The 20,039-nt window shown below is 38.4% G+C and overlaps 1 protein-coding gene across 2 annotated transcripts in view; it reads left to right on the top strand.

Moving 5' to 3' along the window:
- Window positions 1-9,623, top strand: part of lhpp (phospholysine phosphohistidine inorganic pyrophosphate phosphatase) — a 38,846-nt gene extending 29,223 nt beyond the window's left edge. For both annotated transcript variants that reach the window (XM_015383497.1, XM_015383496.1), the window contains exon 7: window positions 9,010-9,623. In XM_015383497.1, the coding sequence (XP_015238983.1) occupies window positions 9,010-9,112 (103 nt within the window). In that variant the 3' untranslated portion in view covers window positions 9,113-9,623. The remainder of the gene's footprint in view (window positions 1-9,009) is intronic.
- The last annotated feature ends 10,416 nt before the right edge of the window (window positions 9,624-20,039 follow it).

Below are 20,039 nucleotides of genomic sequence, written 5' to 3'. Positions count from 1 at the left end.
CTTTGGTGTGGAAGTTAATAATGGAATGGAAACAAAAGTTTACGATGTCTAGTACCATTGGTATCAGTGAGGTGTTTAAGAATGAGGTCAAAACAAGATGAAAGAAGCTCTTATTAAGAAAGTAGTGACTCCATTCAGTCACATTTCCAACACAACTATCCTGGATTTCTCTATGAACATCTTATCGAAAGTATGACTTCAACCAAGGCATAAAAATCATAGCCTTTTATGTTAAAACCAGACCTGTGAGGGTGAAATTTCTGTTTGCACATTAACCAAGCTGCAACTCAAGTTTAACTTGTTCTGCACAGTGTGGATGTCCCCATGGGAAAAAAAACAGACATTTTGCAGACAGTTTTAATTACATAATCTAAAAGTATCCTTCCCTATTTGACAATAGTGTTATAACAATCGGGACTGGAAGAGTTTCTGCAATAGTACAGACATTCTTTGCTTCGAAACGGCATCATATGCAACTCCAGCAGTCTTCCAAACCGTTAAAGGTGAATAAAGCTGCTCTTTTAAATAATTTACTTCTGCTAACAGCAGAAACGCCAGGAAAATACTCAGTTCTGCTCTAAGGTTTCTTTGAAATCAACAAAAAATAAATAAAATACTGTAAGAGTGGAAATGAAGTAACTTAGAGCTCAAAATAATACATTTATGAACCTGAGGCTTGGAAATTACCTAAATCTTAGCTGTTTAGAGCCTGCAGTCTGTTGAGGCCAATAAATTGTGGAAAGAGAAATGGTCTTGAAACAGGAATTGTCAGAGCAAATTAGATCAGCATAAATGGATATATTTGCCAGTGAAATATTTTCCAACTTATGAAATGTTGACTCAATTTTAATTCTCTGTAAAAAAAAAAAAAAAATTATATTTAGATTTATGGAAACCACAAACCACACATTTCTGTTTCAGGGACTTGAACTTTATTCAATTTGGGACAGAGGAAGTAGCACTAAAGTAACAATAACTATGCACTTACTTCTATTAGTCACTGTTAATCTGCTTCTGTTTTTTTTTCAACTTCTTCTACTCCAGTTAAAATGCTTTAGATGCAATGCCAATATTTAGTGAAAAATCCCTTTATATGTAGAGTGAGCACATGTAATTCAGCCATGAGTGATCTCCTCAGAGTTCATTCCTTATAGATTACTTCTTTTAAGTTGGAGCTGATTGCCTTGCCTCCTTGATTATGAACAAAAAGGGGAACTCCAGTCTCATGGAAACCATTTTATTGTGTAGTCTGACATTTTACTTTACAACAGTCTTAATGGAATTTTCTGTACATTTTCTAATCTTTTCTCGGGTTTCAGCAGGTATTCACCAGTCTGCAGCATTCTTAAGCCATTTTCATCCTATCCAAAAGGCACACTAACACCTGCCAACATCTGTCTTTGTTTTGCTGGGAAAATGTGACAGTTCAGCGTCAATTTACAATGCAACACAGTCCTAAGTAGCAACAGTGCCTTGCTAAAATGTAACTTTTCCTCATTTGTTTACATTAAAACCATTAGCTGCTATGTACTTTATTGGATTTTGTATAAGAAAATGGGTCTCTGTTAAACTAAAGGAAAGTGCGTGGTTTTATTTTTGTTTCTTTAACTAATGGAAACCTAAAAGAAAATGCACTTATATTCAACTGACTGAGTGAAAACTTTTTAAAACCAACATTTACTGCAACAAAGTTCTCTAAATGGTGTCTTTGCTAAATGCATTAAGCATATAGATGTAGACAACAATTAAACAACTGTTAACAGGTGTTTCTATAGCTACTCATTGGGATTTACTTCTGAACTTTGAAACTCTAGATATTGTAACAAGAAGCTGAGAATAGTGTAAAAGGCAGGTAATGACTAAACCAGTTTGTAACGGGCATAACAAACAGGTACCAGGCTAGAGGAGGCAGATAAAGGCAGAACCCGCTGGTGACAGGCTGGAGAGGATGATTACAGACCTGAGAAGACAGAAGATGACTGAATAGAGTGGAGGCAGGATTGGAACTGATTGGAAGATGGCTTACAGACTTTAAGTAGGCTTTGAATACACTAAATGCAGGTTAAACCCACTGGTAAAAGGCAGAAACTACGAGCTATAAAAAACAACTTGCCGTCCATCACGCTAAATGAAGCTTTGGCGGAAATTCAACTGAATAAATTGGAGCGCTTACCATCAAGGCATCAGAGGCCCGTCCGTCTGTGGAGCAACCAATCAGCATTCAACAGCACTTTCTCATTACCCAATCAGCATCAAGAGTCCAGCAGAAAAAAAAAACCGATTTCGATTCTGATGACCCCGATTCGACCCTACTCCGTCTCCTTCCCCACCATCCTCGCCAGTTTCATCAAGCCCCTCTCCTTGCCACTGCCCTCCCTGTTGAAACATTCCCTTGGACTCCTAATGCATTCATATGCCTTCCTTCTCTTTGGGAGTTTTTCAGGTTGAGCTCTGAATCATCCATACAGAGATGCATATTTTGGAGAGAAGGGAAATTGCCAATGTATATGGTGACCGAGGTGGAGAATTGAAGCCAGATTGACTCATCATTTCTCTCATAATTATTTTCACTTCATGTCAAACTTTACTCAAAGATTGACTTGTTTGATCTGAAACTGAAGTGTGATATGCTATCCTGTCACACTTTAATAGAAAGGGTCATAAACCGTCCAAAGGGTGCAATCTGTGTTTCTTGTGTGTCTTATATATTAATTCTGCTTTCCCAGATTTTCTGAGGTGATATTTTGTCTTTAAATCAGTTACAGCTGCTAATCCCCACAGGTGCTGTGTGTAATTAACAATCAATTGACTCTGTGCCTGAAGCCACTTTTAGGAACAAAATAATTCTGTTAATGTATCTATAGATCTGAGATATCACAACCAGCAATAAGTGCAATACAGCCCAGATGTCCTTGTTACCATAATCAGACTCTGAAGTGCTTATTAATCATATTTCCTTTTTCTTTAATGTGGCTACCAAATATCTTTTTCTGACTCTCCACTTCACCCACCAACACGTGTTTCTACTTCGGTTAAGCTGCGCTTTTTTACCGCTCTCTTGGTGGTGACCATGGTAACCATTAAATAGTACTGATCCGCTGGCACATTTAATGCAGCCATTTGCATAGGCCGTTTATGGTTAAATGTGGGCATTAGGAGGGCCAAACATGAGGTGGAGTCTTGGACAAAAACTTCTTGTCAAGCTTGATCTATGAAGAAAATAGCTTGGCTTTGTGCATGCACATGGTTTAGTAAAGCAGGATTATTTTCTTGGCAACACCAATATTTAAAATCAAAATCAATATTTGGTGTTTGGCATGCTGACCTTTTTAGTATGGATTCTATTCCATTTTTTATAAATAAGACCCCAGAACATTACCACAGTCAGAAGCCTATGAGGGCAGGCTAAGCAAAGCCTGCTCACTAGAGTGATTCTTACAGTATATGAGCTATGAGGAGACACTCTGGCAAGGAATAACTGAGAGCCATGCACAAATAGGCAGAGTAAGAGGGTGAAGGTCATTGGAAAAGTGGCGTTTGATTAGTCTAATTAGAGCAGGGAGAGGCAAGGAGACAGTTCAAATAACAGGATTTATGGCACATTTAGGGTGCATATTGCTGGAAGTTGAACCTCCACCCCAGTCCTTTAGTTATGTCAGCATTTTTCTGTTTGTGTTTTCCACGGTACCACTATACATGGGTAACGTTTAATGTGTTGGCAGCAAAAGTTAAAATTTTGTCTTTTCTAATCAGAACATAATCTTCTGCTTTTGCTATGTTGCTGTTATGAAACTGTTAAAAGGGTTTAAGAAACACCACGACGCAATTACCTTAGGCATTTGAGCCCACGTCATCTCTTAAATAGTCAGGGACAAAACTTTTTTTGTCTTCCCACCAGAACAGCATACAAAGTAATTCAACATTTGCTCATGTTGAGCTTTTTATCTCAGCCCCCTATGCCTGCTGCATATCTGCTCCATCTGCACTCACTCAGCCGAAACACCTACTCAGCAAAAAAGGTGTAGAGGTTAAGAGAGACATATAAATCGAAACTGGGTTTACATTATGTGTCAGATTTGCTTCCTTTGGTCTGGTGCGTGTTTTTTGTGTGTTAAGCACCAGCGTTTAGGAAAGTTGTCAGGCCTTTACCCTGCATGCGGTTGCATGGCCATGTATGAAAAAGGAACAACGTTAGCCGTTCTTGTATCGTTTCCTATCTCGTTTATTTTATTTTCTGTGCTGTGTTTATCTTGCATGGACAGCTGACTTTCGAAAACAAGTTTGCTCTTTTTATGAGTCATTCAGGCAAAAATTCATTTCATCAAGGCACGGTCTGTACTTGCAAAAAATGTTAACAGAGATAACTACCAATCTGAAAGTACTCTATGCCTGGTGAGTCTAATAAGGAAGCAGGAATAGGATTCACGGGTTTGTGTTCAGCTTGGTTAATGTCTTACACGGTCAGGATTGGAGGTTTATGAATGCTTTTCATCTAGCATAGATATTAAGTTAGTCCTTGAAAAATTTATTGAGTCATTTCAGTTCTTGAGTCATTCCAAATTCATATTCAGAGACCATTTACTCAAAAGTGTGTTTCTCTAAGAAGAAAAAAGAGAAGTGCCTAAATTTAGATTGAGTGAATCGAAAATTATTTCTTATGATCTAATAAAATAAAAAAAAACGTTTGTGGTACAGATAATTAGAATAGCTTTGTCATACTTTTGACTAAGGAGGAACACGCATGACTTAGCCTCCCTTCCTCTTATGTAGAATTTACCATTTGCATGTCTATTCCGCTTACTGGTTAAAACTAGAGCTGGGCTTCCTGTTTAAAGGTGCACAATCAAAGGGATTTTCCAAGGTGGCTCTCTCTTCCAAGAAATACTGTCTTATCTGTCCTTATCAGTGCATATATGTTGCGTTCTTTAGAGAACATGTCCTGCATCATGTAAACAGGCTGTGTCTAAATGGGACTGTGAATACTTTTTACAGAAGTAAAGTGTAACTTTTAACTTAACAGAAATTAGGATGGGATTCACCCTGGTCAGACTCTACTGATGCCCAGGAAGTTGGAAAGATTTATTCTTTGATGCTCACAGTGTTACCGAATGAGGAATATTTAAGAATAAGGTCTTATTTTTAGTAAATTAAGTATTTTAAGACTGCATTTGTAAAGGTTTCGAAGCATAGCGGTCCTATAAAGTATTTACAATAATAATCTATTTTCTATAACCCTTAAAATGTTTATATACCAGACGGAGATAAAGGCTTTTAACAATATCTGAATACTGAGAAGGTTTTGGTGGTACAGAAAGCTAACAAAGGTCAGTCAGACTTTTTACTCACTCGTGTTTAGGCTCTAATTTTTCACATAGTTTACATGCCATAAAAGTTACTGCTAATCATGTAGGTCTTACATCAGCATTCATGTAGCAGATAAAAAATGCTGAAGATAATTATCACAGCTAAACCTGCAGTAGGATTATGTTAGGGAGCTTGAACCAACTTTGACAGAATCACCCATATTTCCTGATCTTTGCAGCTAAACAGTTCACTGAAAACTTTTTCTGTGCTTTTAAAGAGTAGACACCCAATCTTTTAATATGTTTGTATTCGAACACCTCTTTTCTAATAGAGGAAAATAAATATTCTGTTCAAGTACTAGAATAGTAAGGGGGATTCTAGATCACATATATTTTAAGCACTTCCTGTTTGTAGGGAGGTGTAGCTGATTTTTAAAAATAGTTTCAGGTTTTAATTATTCATTAGGTTTGAAAAACAATGAAAGTTCCACTTATGATTTAGCCCTGAAGGCTGTGATGTTTTTACAGACAAATTCACCTTCATATTTGTATCTGTAATCTGGAACAAAGTTTTTAATGAAGTCAACCTGGAACCAGAACAGACATATTTCTGATGTTGGCTTTAAATGATTACTCTGTAGATCCCCTCTAAATCCTTGTGAACTAGTTTCACTGTAATTATAATAATTTATGACTTTGCTGTGGGTCCTGTGTGTCAGAATTATACATTACTTTTCTTGTTTTTTTTCTTTACACCCGAATTAAACTTTGTGATTTAATATTAAGTTTTTTTATTTTTTTGTCAGAGAAACACATTGCTCTGTCAACGTTTTAGCAGCTGCGTTGGACGCACTCCCTGACTGCTGTCTACGTCATGCCTGACCTCATCAATGTGCAAAGAGCCGTGCAATGTCCGTCAGTCATGAAGGCCCAAAGGATCCTCTTATGTGTATGGATATTACCCTGACCTGAAGGACAGAGAGCGAGCTAGTGATTACTTCACTAGTAACAGTAGATGCGTTGTGCTGAATTTTGCATGGTCACATTGACCTGGTTGCTCCTCCATTATTCATGGCTGAGATTGGAAAGCAGCAAAATGAATGCAAGCAGACATGCCTGCATTCATGGATGTCTTGAAGACAGGAGCAAAGGAACGTTTAAAAGATTAAATAGCGTGGCAGGTAGAGGAGACAAAGCAGTTGGATTCACTATCTGAAACCTTAGAGCCATGTGACTGACTTGCCTGTGAGTTCATGCCTCTGTGTGCGTGTTTAAACTCTCAGTCCTCCGGGGCAGAAAAGGGTGCGGGAGTAATTCTGCACAGGAGACATAACACTGCGACCATTAGTGCAGCTCACATAACCCAAGCGCTGGCAGCTGACAGACATGCGTAAACACATGGCACCGCTTCTCCTGTATTCAACATGGCTTCAATATTCAACACTTCTCCACCCACCCACCCATACACCATCACCCCCACGACCTCCAGGCCTCCTTTTCCTTGTGCTACACTCTGGCGGCTCACAAATATTTGCCATGGTTCTCTGCAGGCTCTCAGAAGGGAGGATTAATGGTGGTGTGTGCCGCACGCTCGCAGCCAGACAAAGAGTCCCCATCTGGAGCTCCCAACGCGTGACTGAGGGACAGAACAGAGGCAGCACAGAGTCTGGTCTGAGGCGGAGGGGCAGGGGGGGGTCCTATAGGCTCTCCATAAATGAACGGGATTCCTGTTGATGAATGGATGGGGTGTCCATGTCTTTTGATGTGATTGGAAGCAAAGGGGTTGTGAATGCAGGCCCTGGGTCTGGTGCTGTGGCAACATTTCCTCCACCAGCTGATTAAACAGCCATATCTGCATCCATCAGTGGACCCTGATCCAAAAGAATGAGGAATTAGTCAGTGGGACAGGGGGGGGGGCAACTGGAAGCCCTTTTTAGTTCACTTTTCAATAGCAAGCAGGTTTTTTGGGTGTTTTTTTTTTTTTTTACAGAAAAGGTTAATACACACATCAGTTATAACTTTGCGACCACTAACAGAGAGGCTCTGTGTTAATCACCTACTGTTAACATTGCTGTTTCATCCCTTCTGCCTCCGCAGTGCAAAAACTGATCTGAAATAAAGTAAAATAAATATAAAAATAAATGTATTAGCTCTTAATTTGAGCAGCTAAACAAGATGATGTACCAATGGAATGAGCATTCCTGCCCTTACAATACCATAAAAAGATATTATATCCTTAAAACAAGATAAATGAGTTGCTTTTTATTAATTTAAATGTAAATCAAAAAAAGGTTAAATATTTTTTTAAGAAAAATGGCCAACTTGTATTTCATTTTTTGCAGTGTCTTTCAGTCCTGTTATTAAATCTTTTGGCATCGACGTACTTAAATCATATTAAATCGGTTTATCTTTCATTGTTGCTTAGAATTCTTTTATTGTCGTCTCAAAAAAACAAATACATCACTTCATGATCTTATCAATTCTGTTTCCTTTTGAAACCAAAATGTTCTTCTTTTTAAGTGGCGATTTACTTTAAAGGAAAAATTTGAGGACATATCTTTCTCTCACAGCTGAGTCACTTTTTGTTTACTGCAATATTGGATAAAGAAAACAGAATCGTGCTTTAAGTGTCACAAGTCCATATCAGTTCACACTTGCTGATAGCTTTCTGTTTTTCCTTTGTTTTGTTTTGTTTTAGAAATTCTATGAATTGTGTCTCTATATAGTCTTAAAATAAAGTTGTATTTTTACTTAGATATTTTCTTCAAAATATAACTCTATTAGTCTATAGTGGATGGTTCTGCTTTTTAAAATTTTGCATAATCGTATTTTTTCTTTACAGCAAACTGTGGTTTCATGAATTTTTTTGGTGATTAAAAACACTGAAATCCTCCCATAGATAAATTCCACTTTATCAGTTTGTTTAAAAAATATATTATTTCCCTTTTAGTTTTGGTTCTGATTAAAGTCTAGGTCAGTTTATTCCTTGAAGTTAGTGAATTTTATTTACCTACACCCTAAAAATAAGTTGTCAAACCAGGGATGACTTATAAAGTTGGTGAAAGATGACCTATAGCTACAAACGTGTAAACTAGTGAAAACTAGCAGTTTATATCCTCATCTTGCCATTCGTCAGAGTTCAGCCAGTTTATTGGGCACAATGGCACTAGCCTTTGATGAGCTGATGCATTTCCCTTCTGCAAGGAGCCAAATTCGGATGTTTTGGAGAAGAATGTTTTCTATTTTTCTGTCTCTCCCAGTTTGTTTGTATGTTGAAGTTAGAAGGAAACGTTTAGTTCAGAATACACTGCAGCTGATGATAATGATCAGAAACATGCTCTGCTCTGCTTTACTTCTGTCAAGCAGCTGCAAAGATCCCCTTTTATTCCGCAAATAAACACCTCAGCAACATTTATTGGAAATAAGCGTCATTTCTTATTGCACAGCTGTTCATTCTTAGAGACTATTAACATATTTCTACTGGGACATATTTCTACTCAGGCACATTTTCATGCTCTGTTTTCTCACTGTTTTTTTGTGTGGACTGCTTTTTAAGAACTCATATCCAGTGTTTAGGTTCCAATTACAGTTTGTTTAGTTTTTTTTTTTACATTCTGATTGTTTCATATCTAGAGGCCATATGTACAGGATTTCTAATGGAGGCTGCTCCTTCCGGTTTCTTAAATTTTCTCCTGTCATCCTGCAGGCCAAGTGACGAAAGACATCCAACTGTGATCGCCGATGCAACCGTAGACAACCTGGCCCACGCTGTGGAAGTGATCCTCAGTCAGAGAGGGCTAGAAGCCTGAGAACCCTCCACTAGCAGCGGCCTGGAGCGATCCAAGCTCAGCGTTGCCTTGTAGTGTTAACTGACGCCTCATAAAAGCGATTCTTCACATGAGGAGGTTCCTCAGTTTTGAGGTAGTTGAAGAAAAATGTGAAAAGAATGAGCTGAAATATTCTAATGTGGTCTAGCTGCTATAAACTGTTAAACATGTGAAGGGATCGGACATCTGCTTGCCCTACTTGGTGATAAAACTAACTCCAGTGTAATTTATCCGAGATGGTTGTAAATGCTTTCGAACCGCTCTTTGCATTTGTCAGTACATGATTGGCATAGATGGGATACCTCAAGCTTGACACGAACAAGCCTGTAACCAGCTGCTGATTGACAGTTAGATGGGGAAAGTCGTGGCGGCGCATGCTCAGAGTCCTTAGAAACCTGATGTAAACAAGTGCAGCTGAAAAAGACTGACTATTATTAAGTTGCTTTATGTAAAGTAACACTAACTATGTAGACTTGAAAATAAAGATAATTTATCCACTAGAAGTTTTCGCTTCATCTTATTTGGCTTTATATGATTACTTCACATTGGATTAACCTTGGGTTTAAACAATAATAAAGTTTACAAATGGAAATTAATCTCAGAAAAACATTATAACTGACAGCCATGAATTATTGAGATAAGAGATCAGCAACCTTTGGCTCCTGAAAGCCCTCAGCAGTGGTTCTTCATAACGATGGCCAAAGGTGATGACTGATTAGTGCTCTTAAATATAAAGGTCACTTTAAGGCTTGTCATCCAACCTTTGTTTTTGTTTATTCCTGCCATTTGTACTTAGAACTGCCTCAACAGATTTGCTTTAATTACGAAAAGGACAAAAGTTCTTCTGGTCATTTGTGCACAAACTGCTATCCTTTTTTTCCCTAATTAAATTGTCATTCATCAAACCTTTATTTCATTAATTTATTCTGATATTCTTCCTGAATATGGAAATTTAATTGAAATAATTGAAATAGCTTAAATTACCTCAAAGAAATACATTTTATATTCTTGTTGCTTTACAAAATTCTAATCTTTGGTAGCCATTGTAAACATGGTTGTGCTGGAAATAGATCCTGACCCTTGTGTTAGACCAGCACTGTTTTTATATAAGCAAACAGAGGCCTACTCTGTTTGCTCTGAAGTTTGTTAAAGAAAAAGAACGAACAAACATCATGTAGACCAAGGAAAACACAAAGTAAGTGAGGGATACAGTGGTAGAGAAGTTCAGATTACATAACAATATTGCAAGCTTTAAACATTTATGAGCTCTGTTAAATTATATGGCTATCCAGCTAAACTGAGCAGGGCGACCAAAGAGATCATTAATCAGAGAATGCAGCCTGGATTCCCACGGTAGCACTGGAGGAGCTGCAGGAATCCACAGCTCAAGAAGGAGAATCTGTAAACAGGACATTCATGAGTCACTTGCTCCTCAAATCTGGCTTTTATGGAAGAGTTGGAGGAATGCAACCATAAGGAAACATGACGTGCGATTAAAAGCTAACGATGGACATAATTTTGAACTTTCTATGGGCACTATGCACAACTCCACTACTTTCTGAAATAAAGTCATCTCTTTCGTTTCCTATCTTTTTCTTCTGAATGTATTGATTAGTCCAGGTGTGCGTGACCTCAGTTACCATGGTCAGAAACACCTGGATTAATCAGTTCACCCAGTAATGAAAGACAGGAAACAGAAGAGCTTGTCACTACCTTGATCCGTCACGGAAGCACGATCCGTCTTCATTTGCGCATCCACATATACATCGATTTAATTTTGTTAAAAAGACCTAAATTACATTTTTCCCTTCCCAAAAATAGTAAGTGCATTAAAATATAACATGTTAAAGGTTAATAATGTATTTCCTGAGAAAACAAATGCCTTAAAATCCTTTCTGTTTTATCAGTCGTCTCTGCCCGATCTGCACCAGAAACGTAAATCTAGTCTTTTTGAGTTTTATATTTTTGTTTCGTTTTAATTTTATGCTACATAGTGCGTAATCTAAAGAAAGAAACAACTAAAATGCAGATAAACATGGTTTAATCATATTTTTCTGGACTGCTATGTGCATGTCCGATGATGGCGCCAGAAAAGCAGTTTAACAAATAAAATGTAAAAAGCATCAAAATTTAAAAAGTCATTAAACATTTTTTAAAGATGTGTATTCACATTCTTTAGTGATTTTAGGATAGAAATAAGTAATTTTAGTACCATAATTATATTGTTTATGGACACCTGGATGTATTTATGTTCGTGCAGGACAGATCGTGATTCTGGGACGGATCGGGTAGTGACAGAGCTGCCTTATGTTCAGGAAGTAGTGGAGTTGTGCATAATGGCCATTGTCACTGCAATGCATGGTGAGGACAGCATCATCCTTTGGGTATGTGTTTTCCTTGCAGGGACTGCGAAGTTAGTCACAGTTTATGATAAGATTTCTGAAACTAATCATAGGGAAGCTGTAGTAGAAAACCAGTTAGAAGCTGCATAATAGTATTTATGGAAATAATTTACCTTCCTAAATGCAGAGTGAGGGCTACTAGTCTAGATTAGTTTAAAAAACAACTTTCTGTTCCTTCTCATTTATAATGATAAGCCTAATTAAGGAAAATGAAGAGGACCCTACACTGGATATGACTTCCTCCTCTGCTGCCCTCTGATAGTTACATCAGAGGTCGTCTGTACAGTGCCGTACAGCACCCTGTTAAAATGAAGAGCGAGTAAAATCAGTGTGTGCCAGCTGGACCACAAATGCCTTTTAGAAGTGGGGCATAAAACAAATGATTCGCAATTCCCTGCCCTCAAGGTCCCAATGTACAATCTGCAAGAACAAAAACCCACTGCCAAGTGATTTATTGAGGACTTTCTGGTTCATTTCACTCTTAGCTGACACGCATGCTTGAATGTTATGGGACAATTAGAGGTAATAAAAATGCTGCAAAGTGTTATGAAACCACGTCTGAGCGGGCTGTGTCACTCCTCCTTCAGATTGCTTATTAAATATTAATGCAAGCAGCAAAGTGCCAGCAGCTGGTACTGCTGGTGCTCTGTTTTCCAACAGCCTACACATCGTTGGAATGAATGTTTTGTCTGTTATATGTTCCTGCCACTTGGCCTTGTATATGAAGTAATTAAACATGCATTTTACTGGTTGTGTGGTTGCATGTTTTCCTCTCCCATTTTTTTCAAACTGCAGGATAAGTGAAGATGGTCTCCTCATCATTCAGTGTTTACTGCAAATTCTTCTAATGACCCTTAGCCGCTGATGACAATTTTGAGGCCTTGTCTGAGATCAGCCACTCAGTTTTTTTTTATTAGTATAAGTTTACCTCGTTCAAGCTGCCATGTTGGGTGAACAATGGTAAGTTCCTCGTGGAGTTCAGCACATTGATCTCTTCGCTGTCGCTGCAGCCTGCTGTTCCAGACAAAAGGGATGACCTCATTTTCAGCAGACATGTCCGGACATGTGTAATCTCACGGTCATAACAGTGACAGGCTGTCAAATGCTTGAGCAACAGGATATTCTTCAAGGTGATTTGCACATCAGTTTGTCACCTCCAGTTCTTTTGCATTGTTAGATTTGCCCTTCGCTTATTTTCTTTTCATTATTTGACAGCAGTTAACCATCACAGACCAGTAATTGTGATCTTGCCTGCAGGTTTTACTCCTCTTTATTGTTTATTATCGATTGATTGACTTTATTGATCTCACAGTGTAGAAATTTACTCGTTACTTCAGCTCAGATAGTCAAAACATAAGGAAGAAAAAGGTGTATGGGATATATACAGTATATACAGTGCATCCACATATGAAAGCTTGTTTTTTGTAGGATTATTATACATGGTTATTGCACAGAGTGTTTGCATGGTTTTAGTCCTACCTCATAGTGGGCTGAGTTGTTTCATCATCAGACCAGTTTTGAAATTTGACAAGAATGTATTAAATGTATTAAAAAAAAAAAAGTTCTCAAGTTTAGAGTTCTATCTTAACCTACATGGAAACCTGAAAAAATTATAATAAGCTCTAACTTAATTTATGCAGTGACTTTGATAAAGCCACACAAAGGCTAGACGGTTACCTGTGAAATCAAGAAGTCCCTTAAATGCTAAATATCTGTCAAACTATAAAAATAAAAAAAACTTAATTCATTGACTTCTACTTTCTTGATAAAGTTAGACATATTTTCAAAGCTTTGAGGCTCCACTCAGTGAGAAACAAATATGCACAAATAGAGAAAACCACAGACATATAGACGTAGATACCTCGTTGGGGACAGGTTCGCACATCGACTTCACTGCCATATTGAATCTGACAAAAAGTAGATGTCTGTAGTCGGTCAGCAGTGCAAGACCATTCTTTTTTAAGGTTTTTAGCTTGCATACAGTACAGACTGTTGTTTTCAGATATAGATGCATACATAGATTTTGAAGTATTGTATAGATATAGGTGTGATTATATAAAAATTGTTTTTCAAGATTATAGATGTGCCTTTGTATATCTATAGGTATATACTATCATCAATGCAAGATCTTGGTGAAAAATTAATGCAGCACTGGATGGAAATAAATCTTTTGACATTGCAGAAGCTTATCGAAACAATGAAACAGCGAATGCGTGCCGTAATCAAAGCTAAAGGCAGTCCAACAAAGTATTTGTGTGAATTGTGAATTACCTTTTTTTTTGGTGGCGAGTTTTTTTTTGGCCAGGCAGTGTGTATATATATGTGTATATATATATATATATATATATACACACACAATACACAATATCTATACTATATTTATATAAATACATATTTTTTTCTTGTTATTAAGCCAACATCAAAAGGAAAGGATTGTGCACCAATAGAAAAATAATTTACATAAGATGGAGCTAAGGTGTTGCAAGGTCCTCGTTGCTTCATGATAGCTCTGAAACTTGGCTTCTTCTTGACATTGCATTTTGATTTAAACAACAAACAAAAAAAACATTCAGCATTTATTTTAAAGAACAGACAAGTTTTTCAGTTCCAGATACAATGGACCAAATCCTTTTTTTCTTTCTTTTTTTTTTTTACAAGCCACACATTTTTTTTTCTTCCCGTTCAAATTAATGCAGAAACTCTAGTGTGTCGCATAAAATTTCAGTGTGATACATTTATGTTTGAGCTTCTAACACAACTTGACAGTCAGGCAAAATGATCTGGTTGTGCAGACCTATAAAAAAGCATTGCAAGTTATTCTTAGATCATAGAAAATGACAGCATAGGTTGCGAGATGGAGCAGAAACTTCCTAAAGCAGACAATGAGAGGGAATCCATTTTGAAAGCTGAAACAAAAACATGAGAGATAAATATAGTAGTTCCTAAGGTTTTCCTAGTTTTCATTCCCTCTCAAGCTTTTATATCCACACCCTTCTCTCCCTGCTCCTATTCTGCAAACATTAGCTTATGATTTCATTTTCAGCTTTTGTTGATGAAACCCAATAGAGGGGCTGTATTCATAGGAGTGCTAGGAGCAGGAGGAGAAAGGGGCTCATAGCCCTCATTTGCACATTCATAGGAATTTTAAGATTCTTTTTTTAACACTATTCCATGCACGCCCTTTATTAACAATCTCAGTATTGCACTTGGGTTGCATTTCTTAAAACCATTATGAAATGTAAACATATTTTTCTTTGCAGAAATGATGTCCTTGGATCCCTAGAGGTCAAACATCCTGCAAAGTGCTCACTGCAGTCAGCCTGAACCAACATTCATACTTGATTGTATGTCATGTGTTTGGGTTACACTCCTCTTTCACGGCACGCACACTGCCGCACTTGTGTCACACCTGCGTTCACCCACCTTAAACAACTGCCAGCTGTGTGTTACCTTGAACTTTCATCTCCTCTCATTTGCCTCTTCCTGTTTGACAGGAAATGGGGGTCAGCTGACCAGACGGATCGGGGCACCTGCAGCACTGAGCACTTGGTTATCCGTGGAAAACCTGCACTTGTTTTTACAGCAGACAGTTGTTTGCTCCCCTCCTCCTCCTTTCTGAGTGGAATATCTGCCTGTTGCTTGCCAGATTTTCATGCTTTCCTCTATATTTCATCACTCTCCATTTTTGGTGGCCACCAGTGCCAACACCTCCAGGGGGTGTGGTAAGGTTTTAAGTCTAAAAAGTCGTGGTCTGAGCCAAAGACTGAATTTTACTCCCTTTTCTGTTTCCCTTTCTCCAAATCCTGTCCCAGTTCTCCCCTGACAGCTTTTACCAGCAATCTGAGAAGTGTCCCAGTACAAACACAGAGGAGTCTGTATTCTGCTAATGTGGCCCACAGTCGTCACTACCCCCTCCTCCCTTCAGGGACATGACCCCTTCTCATCTGCCCACTAAAGCATTGCGCTCTAGATACAAAGCATGTCCCCATCATGCCATTCTCCACCTCGTACGCACGTTGGATCCAGGTCTAACGGTGGTCGTATGTCATCCTGCAATGTAAACTGATTGTCTTGCTACTCAAAACATCTGAGGGCCTACAGCTGACCCCTGCAGGGTAACTAGATCTCTTTTTTTCTAAGGATTTCCATTTGCTCCATTTTCTGAGAGAAAGGAAGCCTGTTGGGTGCTGCTACCTTTGTTCCTACAGCCATCGTGGAAACAGGGTTTTTCTTATCATCAAGAACTTTCATGGCCTGGATTTGACCTTTTTTTTTTGTTGCCTTAAATCAATTCAGTCAACAACTAAAGGTCATAAGAGTTGGCGGTCAAACACTTTCCACAGGAACTTTCATTCCAGTAGGAACTTTTATCGCGTTAGAAAACATGACTAATTGTCAGACAACATCAAACTAATTTCAGTATCAAATATTACCCAAAGTTAAACTGCAGCATACCCATTCAACCCAACATTGTTAAGACACAAATGTACTGTAATAAACTTTAAGGGGTTTGATTTCACTACCTGCATCCTTTGTTGGATTACAGTAAGTTTTTAGGACTTTAGTTTTTAAAGCTGAAGCTAAGATTACTACAACAATAAAGACAGGTTTGACAGATCCTGTTTGAAGACACAAAGCAGCCTAAAGAGCAACAAATCCCTTCAAGCTAAAGAAAAAAAAATAGATGAGAAGCAAACCCTCTTGCCTTTTTCCTTTGATAAAAACCAGAGGTCTCCTGCTCCAGCCCTTAACCGTGTCAATGCAACACAGGTGATTTACTTCCACATGTCTTTAGATTCTGGAGCATTAAAGGGTCCATTAGGCTGGAGCATTTTAAACCAAAGTATGAGGACTGCAACCTTTAAGAATTCAAATCAGACATCACTGGACCAGATAGAAATAAAAATGTTCTGGTCAGTCCTATTAAATCAGGAATAAGGGGAATAAATGACATATTTACAGTCAATAATGGTGGTAGTGTGTTGGTCTATATATTTGGCTCTACCAGAGAATCAAAGGAAGATGCCCTTCATTCAGAGCCCTGTGCTCTGCAGAAATATTCAGATGACTCTGCATAAACCGCTTTGTGGCATGGTGTGAAATCAATCATCTGATCCTGAATGTCAACAAAACAAGGGAGAGGATTGTAGATTTCACAAGAAATTGGGAAAAGTTTAAACCTATTAACATCATGGGAGAAGAAGTGGAGGTGGTTGAGGAGGATAAATACCTTGGTGTTCACTTGGACAAGAAACCAAAGTGGAGAGGCAACTGTGAAGGCATCTCGAAGAAGGGACAGAGCAGACTGGCGGTTGCAGCAAGATCCTACATATCTTTTAAAAGTCTGTTGTGGAGAGTTTGATCTCTTCTTCCATCCTCTGCAGGGTTAATACTATTTAAGCTAAAGACTTAAAAACTCAACAAAATAAAAAAAGAAGGCCAGTTCTGTTCTGGGAACTCCTATAGAACCTCTAAAGACTATTTCTATAAAAAAAAAAAAAAAAAAAAAAACTACAATTTCCGGTCTACTGGGGAAGTGTTGGCCATAGTGGTTAAAGCAGTGCTCTTGTGCTCTGGGAAGGTTGCAAGTACCTGGTTTGATCCCCAATACCTCCACTCTGGGTCCCTGAGCAAGACTCTTAACCCTACACTAATCCCTTGGTGCTGCACAATGGCAGCCCACTGCTCCCCAAGGGGATTGGTTAAATGCAGAGAGTGAATTTCTCCAGTGTAAGATTAATGAAGCTCAAGTATCATTCATAAAGTGAAGAAGATTAAGAAAAAAACAGTGAGCATTATCTGCAGAAGATTTTTAAACAGTGTCAGAGTCAGATGCTTCTCCAATTCTGGTGCAGACAGACCGCTACAGAAGATCCTTCCTGTCTACAGCTATCAACACCTAGAACAACTCGATGAAAAAAACCACAAATACCCTATGAGTTAATGGCAGCATTTAATTTCCCTTTATGTACTTTTGATTCAAATTTAGTTAAATAAAATTAAAGCCCTCCTGTGTACAGGACAAACCAGTGATTTTACCTCTGAATGGTTTAAGGTTTAGAGTGGCCTAGTTAAAGTCTGGGAATGAATCAGGTTAGCTGTGGCATGACTTAAAATAGGCTTTTCATGCTCAACAATTGAGTTTAACAGAGATGGGCGTAAACATTGATGATCTGAAAACGTTCGGTGTGGAAATAAAAAAGGGAAATTTAATCTATAAAGGAAGGGAGACTCTTTTTCAAAGCAGGGCTTACTCAGTTTTTAAGCATGTTGTTGGTTTTCTTTTGCATCAAAGGGTTTTGCTGACATGTGGAACAAATATAATATTCTTGGGATAGGGGAATCTGTGGCAGATAAAGTAGAGGCAAGTTGCATGTTAGGATGTTTTTTTATTTAAGCAAAAGAAAAAGAAGAAAAGACTTTGTATAACCCCAATGTCAGTTAAAAACTGACCAGAGTGAGAGCTTGTGGGGGGTTGTGAGAGCATGCAGTGCAGGACCTTGGCATGGCCCACCCCTCCTGTTGTATGCCTATCTTCTCCCAGAACAGAGCCTCCTTTCACTCCTGTCACTTCACTGATTAAAGCCCAGGGCCCCTCAGTGTGTCACTCAGCCACTCAGCACGTTTAACAAGACCCATGTTTACCCATTTCCAGGGCCAGTAAGTGGCTTGCATGTACCACATGCAGCTGACAAAGGGGTGCGACCTTACTGTGCAATTGTACAGATTTTAGCAGAGTAATATAATCATCCATTACAGCAGTATGCACTGGCTTTAGAGGCCACTTACATTACCCACAGGTGGGGGTTTGTGTGGCATTTGAACCTGGAGGCATTTCGAGCAATCAAATTACTCCACAAGCTCTTTAATGATGCAACTTAATTCCCTCAAAGGTACCTTACACTTTCAAAGAATGCCCAGCATTGCTGACAGCTTCAGCATGCTATAAAAGGACGTGCAATCACAACAGAGCTGACAAAAAGTGAACAATATAAACTCTTGAGGTCTGCACAGGCACCAGAGGCAGGGAGGGGGGGAAGTAGACAAACGGAGCAGCAACAGCCCTGACACATGGCCCACATTCACTGCTGCCTCCCACGTCACAGCGCTCCTTAGAGAAAAAGCCCCTTTTGTTTCTCAGAGTGGGGAGGGATCGAGGTCTTTGGGGTGAACCGTCGCTCAGCTTCACCACTCCACCCGGCATCAAAAAAAAAAAGAAAAGAAAAAACTTTTTGGAAAAAAATGGACCGGACTTCCCTCCCCTGCTCTGCGTCCTCCCCGCTTCAGCACACAAACACAGACCCATCAGCCGCACCACGCTTACTGCTGCAATTGTTTTCATGCAACTTAATTGGGGCAGTCTATATGGCTACATGTAGGAGGTTACCAACAATGGCATTAGTGCTAAATAGATGCATGCTGCCTAGAGTTGTGAGGAGGATTAGGTGGGGAAAAAACCTAAAAGAAACCTGGAAAGCAAATCTAAGCAAAATATAGCCTTGTTTCCCAAAGTAATTAACTAAGTAAAAAAAAAAAAAAAAAAAGTATTTTCCACTGTAAAACAGTTCCAACACACAAAATGTCAAACCTCATGTCGTCTCAGAGAAAAGTAGGCCAGCTAACGAAATTCATTCATAGACACGAATCCGCCCAAAACAGCATACAATGCTCACAGAAACATTTATATTTAAAATTTCATCCTGAAGTATTTCCATGTGATGCTGTTACAGCCACTTATTTTAATATGCTGATCAGGATTTTAGATGATATACAGAATTAATAAAAACTCACGTTTTCAGAACTTCAGCATTCATCTTTACTCAGCCCCATTTTGACATTTCTTTGTACTAGCTTTATTCATTACTTATTTTTATCAATATTCAGATGCTTTTTACTGTATACAGTTAGAATTTTGTCATTTTAAATAATGATTAAAACACAGAAAACTATTATTTTGTGCAACTCACTGCCTCGTTATCAAAAGCAACCAGGGGGAACATATCAGCTTGGGATGAGCTGCAGAGCTTAGGTGGGATAATACCACAAGTATTTAACATGAGTTCAAGATGAAAACTAAGCAACATTGCTGAACAAACAATCCCTGTGGTGAAGCTTGGTGGTGGCAGCATCATGCCGTGGGGAGGCTTTTCTTCAGTAGGAACTGAGAGGATGGGTGTGGGACAAAGTGAACCCGTAAAATACCATTAAAAAAAAAAAAAAAAGGAAAGACTGATGACGGACAGCCAAGTTTGAGCTGTTTAGCTGAGAATGGGTCAAATATTTGAGAGCTGAATGTTCAAATCTGGCAATAACTAATGTCTGAATGCATATAAAACAAATCCCAGTTTGGCAATTTGTAGATCAAACCCAAATAAAATGACTGCTTTGTGGCAAAATAACAAAAATATTTAAGCAGAGGAATATTTCCCACAACTTTTCTAAGCACCCGAGCAAAAAGACCTATGACAGCTTATAAACAAAGTTAAATAAATTAAATGACAAAAAAT

This window comes from Cyprinodon variegatus, unplaced genomic scaffold (genome assembly GCF_000732505.1).
Source record: "Cyprinodon variegatus isolate N-32 unplaced genomic scaffold, C_variegatus-1.0 Scaffold286, whole genome shotgun sequence".
Lineage (NCBI taxonomy): Eukaryota > Metazoa > Chordata > Actinopteri > Cyprinodontiformes > Cyprinodontidae > Cyprinodon > Cyprinodon variegatus.
Note: the sequence above shows the minus strand (reverse complement) of the source record. Positions and strands in the feature narration are given on the sequence as shown.